The following is a 14312-nucleotide window of genomic DNA, read 5'->3' on the forward strand; positions in this document are numbered from 1 at the left end:
TGTAGCTGGAGTTTTTTTAGACTCCCAGCATATGGCATCTGCTTTAGGCCTGTGATTCTTTTAGTGAGGTATTTCTGCGGCCTTTCCATAGGTTCAATGCGCCTTGCTAGCTGAATATCTTTGGGCATGATAGTTACTCTCTTAGCGTGAATAGCACAGAGGTTGGTATCTTCAAAGAGGCCTACAAGATAAGCCTCGCTTGCCTCCTGCAAAGCCATGACTGCAGAACTCTGGAAACGAAGATCCGTCTTGAAATCCTGTGCGATCTCTCGAACAAGTCGCTGGAAAGGAAGCTTGCGAATAAGTAATTCGGTGGACTTCTGATATCGACGGATTTCTCGAAGAGCAACAGTGCCAGGCCGGTAACGATGAGGCTTCTTGACACCTCCAGTAGCCGGAGCACTTTTGCGGGCAGCCTTTGTAGCAAGCTGTTTACGAGGAGCCTTTCCACCGGTAGACTTCCTAGCGGTCTGCTTTGTTCGAGCCATAACGGTAACAACAGCTGGTCTTCCTAAGCAAGTTTAAAACAAGTTACCACATGAAAGAGTGCACAGAAGCACAGAAAGTATAGCCATATAATTAAACTTACCATAACAGCAGCTTTTGAATGATCACTGCTGCAGTAGCCCTAGCTATATGGGTTATAGGATATAACAGCCGGACAGCTTCCTAAGCTTCAAGGCACCTTCCACACATTCAAGCAGAATTAAATTAAAAGAGTGGTTTGGGTGCCCTTCGGAGCGTTCATGCCACATGAGAGAGGGGAGCTAAAACCTTGAAAATGACAATGCTAGGAAAATGAATAAAAAAGTCCTCACTCTGGCAGCACAGACATACAAAAATAAGGAGGATGGAGGGAGGGAGTGGCTACTGCAGCAGTGATCATTTGAATTATGGTACAGCTGTTCTGTGTTCATTTTTATTTTTATTTATTTATTTATTTTTATTTTATTTTACATTTGTTGACCGGGCTAGTCTAGCTGGATATATGTCCATTTTCAGTAGAGGCCCTGGGAGATAAGCTCCAACATTCAAAATGAAATTACATTAAAAAAAACATGTGAAAACTTTACAGCAGTACATGAACATAGGCAAATAAAGATAACATTTTAACTGGTGGCAAAGTTATAAAGTACAAATTGCAGAAAGTAGAACATTTAGATAAGAATATTATTACAAAATATTGCTTAAAGTGGTATTTATGGTGAATACTAGCATAATGTATAGTAATAGAGGATACAGGATAGTATGAAGAAGCCTGGCAGATATGTTAGTACATCATGTGGTATAAGAAGTGGAAAGAATACATATATATAGAAATAATTATATATGTGTATATATATATATATATATATATATATATATATATATATATATATATATATATATATATATAAATACCTGTATGTAGATAGTGAGAAGGAGATATAGAATAAGTGGATGTAAATATGAGGTAGATACAGTGGTCAAAAAGATGTAGAAAGTAGTCAGGTGTCTGGGGCTAAAGTTAGTCAGGATTACTACAGGGGCACAACCATTGTGATTTAAGGTAGAGTTTAAGTTTCTTTTTAAAGAGAGATTTTGAGGGAATAGAAGAAAGTTCATAGGGGAGGAGGTTCCAGTGTTTTCCAACAGTGTTAGAAAAGAGAGAGTCTCCAGCTTTGTTGTTTGCTTTGTCAATATTTACAAGAAGTTTGTGTGCTGATCTTAGGGAGTTTAGGTTGTGGTAGGGGTGAATAAGAGTAGATAGTATAGGTGTTTTGTCAGGTTGATATAGAAGTTGATGGGTTATGGCTAGTTGATTAATTTTTAGTTGTTGTTGAAATTCTAGCCAACCTAGTTTTAGATTAGTACAGTGGTGGGTTCTAAAAGGGTTGCCTGTAGCAAATCTGGCTATGCTGTGGTAGGAGTTTTCTAGCTTCAACAGATTATTTTTTGATAAGTTAGTATAAGTGGATGAGGCATAGAGAAGGGGTGAGATAAGATGTGAGTGGGCAATAGTTATTCTAGATTCTGGAGTGAGGAAAGGTTTGATTTTGTAAAGAGAGTCTATTTTTTTATTAATATTTTTCAAAGTGTTGCTTATGTGGGTATCGAAGTTAAGGTTGTTGTCAATGGTAACGCCTAGTAGTTTAGTAGTATAATCTTGTGATATAGGTGTGGCATTTTTAGATGTTATTGTAAAGTCTATGTGGGGAGATTTACTGGAAGGTGTGAAGAGGAGGAGTTTGGTTTTTATTGGGTTTAATAGGAGACAGCATTGAGAAAACCATTCTTCTACAGAATTAAAAATGTGTTGAGTAAGGGAGTGAAGTTCAGAGACAGATTTTGCTGAGCAAATTAGTATAGAATCGCTCATGATTGTATGCATGTAGCTTGAGGGACTACTTGTTGGAGGTCATTGATAAATAAAGAGAATAGAAGGGGGCCCAGAATGGACCCTTGGGGGACACCAATGTTAACTGGTAGCTGGGAAGATAGAGTCGAGTTCCAGAGTACTGCTTGATGTCTATTATTTAAGTAGGATTTGAACCAGTTAATAGGTTGAATTTCAAGTGACAAAGATTGAAGAATGTGTATGAGTATTTGGTGGTTGACCATGTCAAAAGCCTTGGACAGGTCTAAGAAAAGTGCTGAGGAAAGGGTGTTTTGGTTACGATTTTTGTTGATAGTGTCTGTAAAGGAGGGGAGGGCAGTGGTGGTACTATGAGAAGGTCTAAAACCATGTTGGGTATTAGAGAGTAAGTTATTTTGAAGAAGATGGTCAAGCAGTTGCTTGTGTATACATCTTTCCATAATCTTAGATAAGGGAGAGAGTAGAGCAATAGGGCGGTAGTTGGAAATATCAGTTGAATTTCCACCCTTATGAAGAGGAATAATGTGGGAGATTTTCCAAAGTTTAGGGACATATCCCTCAGTGATGGTTCTGTTGATCAGTATGGAGACTGGGTAGGCTATTGATTTGGCTGCTAATTGCAGGTATTCTGGAGGTAGTAGGTTAGCAGAGGGAGTACATGGTTTAAGTTTTTTTTGAAAGAATGTAAGATGTTGGAACAGGTTGGAAAAGAAATGGGGGAGGTGGGTTTAAGTGGCTGTTAGGTATGTTTGTGTTTTTGCTGGAGAGTTTGAATTGTTTTGGTGAAAAAGGAATTAAAGTCATTAGCAATGTGGTTAGGGTTCTTTATGTCTGAGCCTTGTGGGTTGGGTGTGACAGGTTTACTTGGCTGAAGTAACTGCTTTATCATTTGCTCACTGCTGCCATAGCCTTAGCTATTTGGGTAAATTACCATAACTTATACAAACTGTCAGGAGGAAGGAAGAGGGTCCAGGAGTCTCTGGAGAATGATCTTGGCAAACCTACTGTAGAATAAAGAAGGAATCTAGTCTGTGGTGATTTGCAAAGGTATGCACAGAGGACCAAGTTGTTGCCTCTAGAATGCTTCTAGAATCCAGACATTTCCAAAAAGTCACAGATGAAGCCAAGGCCATGGTAGAATGAGCCTTGACCTTGCTTAGAACTGCTTTATTGTGGTGGGTATAACAAAAGGCAATGGCATGAGACACTCATTTGGAAATAGTCTGTTTGGACACAGGTTGTTCTTTCTTCTTAGCTTCATTAGAAATAAATAACTGATCAGAGTTTCTGAACGTTTCATGTCTGTCAGGATACTATCTAAGTTGTATGTGGACGTTGAGAGAATGGAGAATTCTTTTTCCTCATTTCTAAGTTTGTGAAGAAAACAGGGAGAATGACAGCTTATCTTAAAGTAAACTCAAAATCACTTTAGGCATAAAGGAAGGATTAGTTCATACGGGAGCCCTGCCTTTATGAAAAATAAGATGAAGTTGACGCTCAATAAGAATTTGCAATGAGAGCAGTTGGCTTAAACAGGGCCCTGTGCCAGTCCCACAAACTAGCATCCCACCCCCTCAAGAGGAAAAAAAAAATAGCCATTCCTTCTACTGACACACCAACCAGGTGGCCAAATGAACAACACCCCTCCTGCCCAAGCCATTCAGGTCCTGTTTCTGTGCCCTGGCACCAACCCTCCTTCCTCACATTTTAGTAAAAAAAAAATCATTTATTCTTTTAAACAGTAGTAAACTGCTTGCTACAAATGTGGCAAACAGTTGCTGTAGTTTATACCTTGCCTGCACACAGCACTACGGTGCTCATGTTTTAGTTAAAAAAATTCTTCTTTTAAGTTGTAGCCAATGTAGGAAGCAGTTGCTACAGTTTGGACCACACACAGAGTGATAAAGTGCTCAGGTTTGGCTGCAAGGTAGCTGTATTCACTTCTGATGACCATGCTCTGAGTAACAAACCACTGGCAGCTTCAGATCGCACTAAGCAAGGGCAAAAACCACCACTACAGCATTTTGAAAAAGGGCCCCTACACAGGCCATCCTAGAAGCAGCCACTTTTTTCCTCTTTACCCACTATAACCAAACACTGCCCTCTTAGTGCCATATCCAGAGTCAGATCCATGTTTGCCTTTACCATTTTGTAGAGCCTGGCATCCCCCACCTTTAAGTGACTCTAGCTTATACCTTCTCATCTAGAAATTGTGTTTCCTTGCTTTACATAGCACAGGCTAGATTCAGACCTGCTGAATTTAGACTGCTTGCTATCACTGTGCTCTTAAACTAGCCATCTTACATTAACAGGGCCTCCTTGCACCCTTGTGGCAGAAGTATGTACCTCAGGACCCATCTGAGTTGGGGATTGCTGGAGAAAGGCTCAGTTTGGGGCTTTTCTATTGGTAGTTGTGTTAAAACTGTTTAAATTCACCTGTATATAAGCCTCATGTTTGTGTGGGTTTGCACTCAGTTTACCATAGTAGCTCAATGTTTGGCAACTTCAGCCAGAGGTCTGGAATGCATCTGCACTGAAATCCAAGGCATCCACTGAAAAAAAAGTAATTATATTTTAAGCTAGCACTGCACTTTGTTAACTGTATTTAATTGAATTACTGCTTCAGTTTTGCTGTTTGTGACTGCTTTTTACTCTGCACTTTGAAATTGTGTTTCATTGCCTTATATAGTACAGGGTAGATTCAGACCTGCTGAATCTAGACTGTTTGGTATCACTGTGCTCTTAAACCAGCCATCTTACATTAACAGGGCCTTCCTGCACACTTGTGGCAGAAGGGTGTTGCTTAGGACCTATTTGAGTTGGAAACTGCTGCAGAAAGACTCAGATTGGGGATTTCCCATTGGTAGTTGTGTTAAACTGTTTAAATTTACCTGTATATTAGCCTTGTGTTTGCTCAGGTTTGCATCCAGTTTACTGGAGCTGCTCAACATTTGGCAAATTTAGCCACAGGTCAGGAGTGCATCTGCACTGAGATCTAAGGCAGACACTGAAAAAACTGAAACATAAGTACATTTTAAGCCAGCACTCCACTTTGTTAACTGTATTTAATTGAAGTACTGCTTCTTTTTTGCTGTTTGTGACTTTGTCCAGGTAGCTCACTTCATTCCCATATACCACATTCAGAAAAAAATCTGAAGAATCCTGCCACAATGGACAGGCAAGTCCCCATCATTTCTCCTGCCAGCCTGAAAATCTTGAGGCAATGTATCAGTTGCTTCATGTATACTTACAACCATTTACTCCTAAAGTAAGCCAACACCATATGTGAGAGATGCAAATACACTGTGAAATTACAGTCAATTCTATTATGTTGAAACAAAGTAGACATCAAACAGGCTGTCAGCACACACATTTCACCTTTCACACAAACCTCACCTCTCACACAAAACAAGGTCATGACACACAAACCCACATATGCAAAGGTACTCACTAAAAGCCTACCTAAAGAAAAGAGAAATCCCAAACGCACACCACCCACACTCACCATTAAGCAAAAAGAAACCACTACACATATCAAGACACACACACACACACGCACACACGCACACACACACACACACACACACACACACACACACACACACACACACACACACACACACACACACACACACACACGTCTCAACAAATAAGCCCCTCAGGCAAGCACATCAAATGTCTTGCTAATAAGCAACTCCCTAATGAGACACACAGATGTCCACCTCGCCAGACTGGACAAGGAGAAGGTCAGCTGCCTATCAGGTGCCAGAATCTGACAAATCACACATGCATTCAAGTCTCTCAACAACAAGTACCGTTATGACTCTGTCATCGTCTATCTTGGAGTGAATGACTTCAGACGTACCTCTCTGGACTATATGAAGGGAGACATGATGGAACTCTCTGATTATGTTTCCCAGACAGTTATGTCCCTAGCCCTAAGCAGTATCCTACCCTCACCCAGAATGTTGACTTCAACAATTGCTTCAGGTTCTGGTGTCAGTCCAAGGGGATCCAGTATCTGTCAGCCAGGGAGAATATGGTAGACAGACCTCGCTGGTTTGCTAGCGATGGTCTGCACCTGTTCCCCCATAGGCTTTTGGATACTGGCAAAGGCTCTTGCCTCGCCCAGAGTGCCTTTTGTAGGCAAGGTCAAAACAACAAATTTTCCAATGTAAGAAAATCTAATTGAGACAAACACAGGATTGTGCTGCTTAATGTTAGGAGTTTAAACACAAAACTGCACTCCCTGGAAGCACTCCTCACCCTGGAGGATGCTGACATCTGTGCAGTTACTGAGATATGATTCAAGGCCACTGAGAGCATCCTGGCTGTGCAAGGCTACAATGCCTTCCACACATTCAGACCTCAAAATGAGCATGAAGGAACCAAATTTTGGTGTGTTTTATGCCCTTGTTCCTACTCAGCAAAGCTCCTCGTGGTCCTGCAGAGTGGTGCTAGCAGCAGAGAGACAAAAAGAGTGACTGCTTACCTGATTAAGTATATTTTTTTCTGCTATTACCTGTGCGACTGTCCGTTCTCGTTGAAAAGCGAGAATATCTGCTCTTTTGCCTGTTTAAAGCTGTTTTACAGTTATTTTTACCTGCACTTTAAAAGTTTGTCCTGTTTGTTGAATTTACCTGTTGAGGCTACACACTCAAGTGCGCTAGCCTGTGTTATATATTTACTGCATTTTCTGCTGTTTGTGTACTAAAAAGCAAAAAAACAAAAAAAATTATCCTTGTTTCCCGCCTTTCCTGACCTAGAATAGTCCCTAATACAGGCTTTACTGTATTATGGACTTTTGGATAGTTCCTGTGTTGCCCATTTCCTTTCTTGGATAAAAGGAGGCTTCTTTGTTCACCAGTGGGAGTGGGGAGCTTAGAGCAGCCTATCTGTCCCTGGAGGAGTGAACCCAGCACAAGAATCTTGTAGTCTATTGGCCGTTTTGGGCCAATTTCCAGCTCTTTCAAGTCCCCCTGTATAAAACCCGCTTTAGCGCGGCTTTGTGAGATTTTGCGTATAGCGCAGCACCGCTTAATCGGGTTTAAACAATTCTCGGCTCCACAAAGTCTACTCTTCACTTTTTCCCTTAAAACTGCTCTAACTCTCAAAATAAACACCCTATTCTTAATCTAAAGCCCGGCACTTGGTCATACAAGCAATTCTATAAGTTAGCACTAAAAAATTAAAAGCACTACATCCTCACATACTCACTTTGAGTACTCTGTTCCCCATTGGCCCTTTTGATTCAATTATAAAGGAGTTCCCTATACTATTCTAGCATGTCCAAAGGTCAATTGTCGGTTTCCTCTCCAGTCCAGCTGGGAATCTTGAGGCAATGTTACAACTGTCTCATGTACACAGACAACCCTCTCCTCCTCCCAACAAGTTCTAACATATGTGAGAGATGCAACCATATAGCCAAACTGGAGGCTGAGCTCTCTCAACTCAGTACTGGCATAACCAATCAGGAGGAGAAGGTAACCACACACACCACAATTCCAGTCCCACATAGACCTACCACAACAGCAAACCAAACACATAAATACACAAAAATATAATTGGAGGCTCTAAATAAAAATCTGCCTAAGCAGCAGAGACCTCCAAAGCAGACATCCAAGCAACCGCTACCCCAAAATAGAACACGTGCATCACATAGTTCACAAAGCCAGTGTGCCGAACAGTCACAGCCCTTAAGGCTAAACAACACACCTGATACACTTGTAAATGGTGATTCTATTGTCAGACACACTGACGTCCCGCTCACCAGGTTGAACAAGGAGAAGGTCACGGTGAGCTGCCTGTTGGGCGCTAGGATTCGCCACATAACGCAAGCACTCAGGTCACTCCAGGGCAAGTACAAATATGACTCAGTCATTGTCCATGCTGGTGTGAATGACCTGAGACATACCTCCCTGGACTACATGAAAAGAGACATAGAGGAGCTCTCTGAGCATGTAGCCCAGGCCGGTATGACCCTGACCTTGAGTAGCATCTTACCCTCACCAAGAATGATGCCACAATATAAAGACAAGATGATCAATTTCAACAATTGGCTAAAGTTTTGGTGTCATTCAAAGGGGATCCAGTGCCTGTCAGCCTGGAATGACATGCTCGACAAGCCACATTGCTTCGCTAGGAACAGCTTGCACCTGTCACCCCTGGGCTTTTGGATATTGGCAAAGGCTCTTGCCAAACCCATAGTGCCTTTTTTAGGCAAGGCTCAAAAGACAAACCCACCTCCATAGATAACACAAGGAAAAAGAAACTAAGGGTAATGCTACTCAACGCCAGAAGTCTAAACCTCAAGATGCATGCACTCAAAGCTCTCCTCAGCATGGAAAGCATCGATGTCTGTGCAGTGACAGAAACCTGGTTCAAGGCTCCTGAGAGCACCCCAGCACTACCAGGTTATACCTCATACCATGCTTTTCGGCCCCAAAACATGGACCGAACCACAAAAGGAGGGGGAGTATCCATATTCATCAAAGATACCCACACCTCCAGGTTGGTGGCACTGCACGAAGCCTCAGAGACCATCCATGTGCAACTAACAGTGGGTAAAACTGCCTTTCAGTTTATAGCCTGCTACAGACCACCCTCCCAAACTCAGAAACCCCACTCGGCTTTCCTGAGAACACTGGAAATATGAAGGTCTCTCCAAACACCATTATATTGGGAGACTTCAATTACCCAAACATAGACTGGGAGCATTACTCAAGCCCCAATACCCTAGCCCAAAGGTTCCTAGAATTTATAAACTCAAATGCTATGGAACAACTAGTCACCACTCCCACAAGAGTGGAAAACATACTGGACCTGATCATCACCAACATGGGGACTCTATGCTCCATACCAGACGTATACCCCTCACTGGTAAGATCGGACCATAAATTAATCTCACTGGATGTCCACATCCCGACGCCACCCCCAGCCCAGAAAACCACAGTGAAAAACGTCTCTAAAGCAAACTTCTCACTCCTCAAAAGCTAGGTGGAATCCTTCAACCCCCCCCAGGCGTCCTGTCTGGTGGACCCCAGCCATAAATAAACTATACAACAGAAGGAGGAAGCTACTACATGATAGAGCAAAATCCCTAAAAGTGAAGGCATCTCTGATCAGTATTAGCAAAAACTATGGTCCCTCATAAAATCATCTAAGGCCAGCTTCGAGAGAAAAATTGCACAGGACACTAAAGATAATCACAAGGCTTTCTTTAGTTATGTTAGGAACCTGGATGGTAACTCCCAGGTATGCTCAGAGTTAGTCCAAAATGACAAAAAATACACTGAACCCACAGACATTGCCAGCATCCTGGCTGACAGGTTCAGTGCAAACCCCCCCCCCCCCAAAAGAGCAAATATCTATCCCAGCTGAGTGCTGCCCTCCTGACATCTCAGATGCTCAGGTAAGAGCCGCCCTCTCCAAAGCAAAAAAACGCAGCTTCAATGGAACCAGACGGTGTCCCGGGCTGTGTCCTACATGAACTCCAAGAAGAGCTGAACCCCAACATAAAGCTACTGTTTAATCTCAGCCTTACTACAGAATATGTACCCAAAGAATGGCGTACAGCAACAGTGGTCCCTCTCCACAAAGGTGGTGCCTCAACGGACCCTGGAAACTACCACCCCATAAAACTGACTAGCCTGGTCTACAAAGCTATGGAGAGGATCATCATGGAACTCATAAATAAAGATATTGGGGACCTACAGACACTGGATCCTACCCAATTCGGCTTTGTTAAGGGCAGATCCTGCCTTTTGAACCTGGTCAATTTCTTTGAAACAGTCACCAAGGCCATTGACGAGGGGAAGGTGGTCCACACAGCCTACCTGGACCTCGCAAAAGCCTTTGATACAATACCCCACTCGGGCATCATAGATAAGCTCTCCAGCTTAAATATAAACCCTTATGTCATAAGATGGGTTGCAAACTGGCTCAAGGACAGAACCCACATGGTCAGAATTGCTGGAGCCATGTCAGACTCCAAACCAGTTACAAGCGGTGTCCCATAAGGCTCAGTCCTGGGACCTCTCTTGTTCGGTATATATTTTTCGGAGGTACAGACCAACACAGGAGGACTATGGCTGACCAAGTTCACAGATGACTGCAAACTGGGCGCCATAATCAACTCACCAGCTGACACAAGCTTCCTCCAAAAGGGTTTCATTGTCACAGATAACTGGTGAGCCATGGCCTAAAGCTAAACGCCAAAAAGTGTATAGTCATCCCCTTTGGCAAAAACAAAGTGCCCACAAATTACCACATAGGTGGAAATCCATTAAGTACAGAAGAAGTAATTAGGGACCTGTGGACCCAAGATGATAGCAATCTCTCCTTTGACAACCACATGGCCAAAGTGGTTAGAAAAATCTTCTATATAGCCCACCTTATCATGAAGGGATTCACATCTAGATCAAGGGAGGTCATTGTGCCCATTTACTCATCCCTCATCAGGCCCATAATTGAATACAATGCCCCATTTGGGATGTACCTTACCCGACACCTGCAGCAACTAGAAAGACCCCAAAAGCACCTCACCAAGAGGATCAAGGGGCTCAAACAGATGCCATATGCTGCTCGGTTAAAGAAACTCCAGCTCTACTCAGTTGCATACCGCCTACTTAGAGGCGATCTATGCCTGACATATAAAGCCATGTCCAACCCAGAATTAATGGACATGCTTCACCTCAGAAAATCCAAATCCCTTCGAGCTACGCGCTCGAGGGACTTGAACCTCAACACAGAAATAAATAGGACATGCTAGTGGGACAGATTCATAACCCAGAGGCTCCCTTCACTCTGGAATAGAATCCCAGTCCACATTAGGCAGAGTCCCTCACTGACTCTCTTCAAGAGGAATCTTGACGAGTGGATGGGAGATCGCAGGTTTACCCCGGGGATCACTTCTGTGTCACTGCTAGACAGAGGCATAGTAAACTAACCTTGAAAAAGGGCATAGTAAAACTCATTTAAATTGGGTGGCGAAAGCCAAACACACTCTGGCTAGGCTTATAAATGCCCTAGGGCAGATACCCTAGTATGAACCTATGAACCTATGAAATGTAGAGGTGTATACATCTTTATTAAAACCAAATACCCTTTGAGACTGGCCAAACAGCATGACTCTCAAACTACTCCATGTTCAATGAACTATTGGGAAAGTAACATACCACATCATTGCTAGCTATAGCTACCCCTCCATGAACTAGGATAAGCACACCGCCTACCTCGAGTTACTGGAATCCCTCGCCATACAGCCCAACACCTTACTCATGGGAGATTTCAATTATCCTTCCATAAATGAGGGACATACACAAGCAAAAACACACTCACCCAGAGTTTCCTGGACTTTGTTAACACAAATGCTCTGGAACAGATAGTCTGCACCCCCACTAGGGGCTCTAATATTCTGGACATAGTACTCACCAACATGGGGGGGGGTCACTGTACTTCCTCATGTGTGATGCCCTTCCTGGTTAGGTCAGACCTCAACTCAGTCTTGTTTGAAGTAGCTACTGGAACTGACACCCTCACAGGAACAAAAATGATAAAAAACTTTACCAAAGCTCACTATGGCCTAATAAGTGATGGTATAAAAAGCTTCATACCACCTGCAATCACAGACATCAATGATCACTATGCAGAAGTGCATGCAAATGCCATGTACAAAGCATCTGCATAAACTCTGCTGTAACTGACTGGATCAAAACCAGTAAAAACACATCACCATGGACTTCAAGTATAAATAGATAATATAGCAAGAGGAAGAAACTGTTGTCCAAAAGCCAGAGGGATATCACTCTGCATGGCTACAGTTCCCTCCTAAGCCTAAACAAGACAACTGGAAATCTTCTAAAGTCTTCTAAAGGAAATTACAACACTAATATCACATCCCTAGCCAAGGATAATTTTAAGTCTTTCTTTAACTATGTCTGAAGTATAAAAGGGAAGGCCCAGCTGTGTGCAGAACTGGCTGTAGATGGGAGCACTCATACTACACCAGAAGATATCACCAACCTGCTAGCTGACAGATTCAGAAAAAATTGCACTCCTCTATCCCCACCCATCATATTCCAAAGCATACCTGACACCAGCCTTCTGCCTAGTATCTCTAGAGAACAGTTCATCTCTGAGCTTGCCAAGGCCAAAAACATGACCTCAGTGGGACCGGATAATACCCAGGTTCTTTACCAACAATCTAAAACAAGACATAGTGGACCCACTTGGTGCTCTCTTTAATCATAACTTGGGAACTAGCTATGTTCCTGCAGAATGGAGAACAGCAACAGTAATCCCCCTGCACAAAGGAGGCCATCAACTTACCCTGGGAACTACAGAACCATAAGTCTAACCAGCCTCATCTGCAAGGCCATGGAAAGAATTATCATGGACCTTATCAGCAAGGACATAGGTGACCTCCAAACCCAGTTTGGCTTTGCTAAGGGTAGATAATGCCTATTAAACCTGGTAGACTTCTTTGAGAATGTCACCAAAGCTATGGATGAAGGTAAGACAGTGCATACAGCCTATCTCGACCTTGCAAAGGCATTTAACACAATTCCCCACTCTGGCATCATTGAGAAACTCTCCGAGAGAGGGATTAACCTTTACTTTACTAGATGGGTAGCCAATTGGCTCACTGACAGAACACACTCCGTCAGAATTGGTGACTCCACCTCCACCAGTAAACCCATCACCAGTACAGTACCACATGGGTCTGTGCTGGGCCTCTTACTGTTTGGCATCTATTTCTCAAAAGTCCAGACTAAAGCAGATGGCCTTTGGCTCACAAAGTTTGCTGATGATTGCAAACTGGGAGCAATCACTGAGTCCCCCAATGATGTCAACATATTACAAGAAGGGCTAACACAGACGACAAATGATTGGTGCCATGGTCTAAAACTAAATGCAAAAAATGCATTATTATTCCCTTTGGCAAAACAGAATTCCCTACAAATTACAGTATTGACAGCACCACCTTGAGTTTCAACCCACTGGTGCAAGACTTGGCAGTACAGACTGATAGCAATCTGAACTTTGACCACCAAGATTCCACAGTGGTAAGGAAAGTCTTCTACTCAGAGCACCTCATAAGCAAGGGCATAGCATCCAGGTCAAAAGATGTTATAACTCCACTGTACTTGACCCTCATCAGACTGCTAATAGAGTATAATACACCCTTTTGCATGTACCTCACCAGACACTTGTAGCAGCTGGAGAGACCTCAGAGGTTTCTCACTAAGAAAAGCCAGGGACTCCAAACCATGACCTATGTGGACAGGCTGAAAGTCCTGTCACTTTACTGTGTATCTTATAGGCTGTTGAGAAGTGACTTGTGCCTAGCCTTTATGGCAATCTCCAGCCCTGCCCTAATGGAAATACTGCACATCCATAAGTCAAATGGCACAAGAGCCACGCACTTTAGGGATCTCAGCCTAGCTTGTGACATAATCAGAACATGCTGGAGGGACAGATATGTCTACCAGAGACTGCTGTTTCTCTGAAATTTACTGCCTATTCATGGAAAACAGAGCTCCTCACTGACCCTATTCAAATGCAACCTAATTAATTGGATGGGAGACCACAAATTCACCCCTGGGGTGGCCCCCATGTCCTTCATGGACAGGGGTAGCCAGTGTTAATCACAAACCCACTCTGTTCATAAATTTGTTCAGTGAACTACCCAAAAAGAGCAAATGGGGATTAACATGGCTAGGCTTGTAAAGGGTCTAGGGCCACTAACTTAATAACCTCCTATAAAGCTATGAACCTAAGTGCAATGCCAGCTTTTAAAGGACTTTATTGCACTAAACAACAATCAGGATGATGGATGGCTGATCCCACCCCTACTTGCCTCTCTTACCCCACTCTAGCTACACTACTGCTTGCAACTCAGATACTCTTCTTGCAGAAGTCAGAGCAATCAGCAGAATTGATTCCCATGTTAAAA

General features: G+C 42.9%; 1 protein-coding gene across 1 annotated transcript in view; it reads right to left on the bottom strand.

Moving 5' to 3' along the window:
- The window catches only part of LOC122797791 (histone H3-like), a 149162-nt gene extending 148645 nt beyond the window's left edge, over positions 1 to 517 (bottom strand). Inside the window, exon 1 of the mRNA XM_044066311.1 lies at positions 82 to 517. Within this exon, the coding sequence (XP_043922246.1) occupies positions 82 to 488 (407 nt within the window). The 5' untranslated portion in view covers positions 489 to 517. The remainder of the gene's footprint in view (positions 1 to 81) is intronic.
- Between the last annotated feature and the right edge of the window lie 13795 nt (positions 518 to 14312).

Source organism: Protopterus annectens, chromosome 3.part1 (assembly GCF_019279795.1).
Source record: "Protopterus annectens isolate FY-2018-M chromosome 3.part1, PAN1.0, whole genome shotgun sequence".
In the NCBI taxonomy this organism is placed as follows: domain Eukaryota; kingdom Metazoa; phylum Chordata; order Ceratodontiformes; family Protopteridae; genus Protopterus; species Protopterus annectens.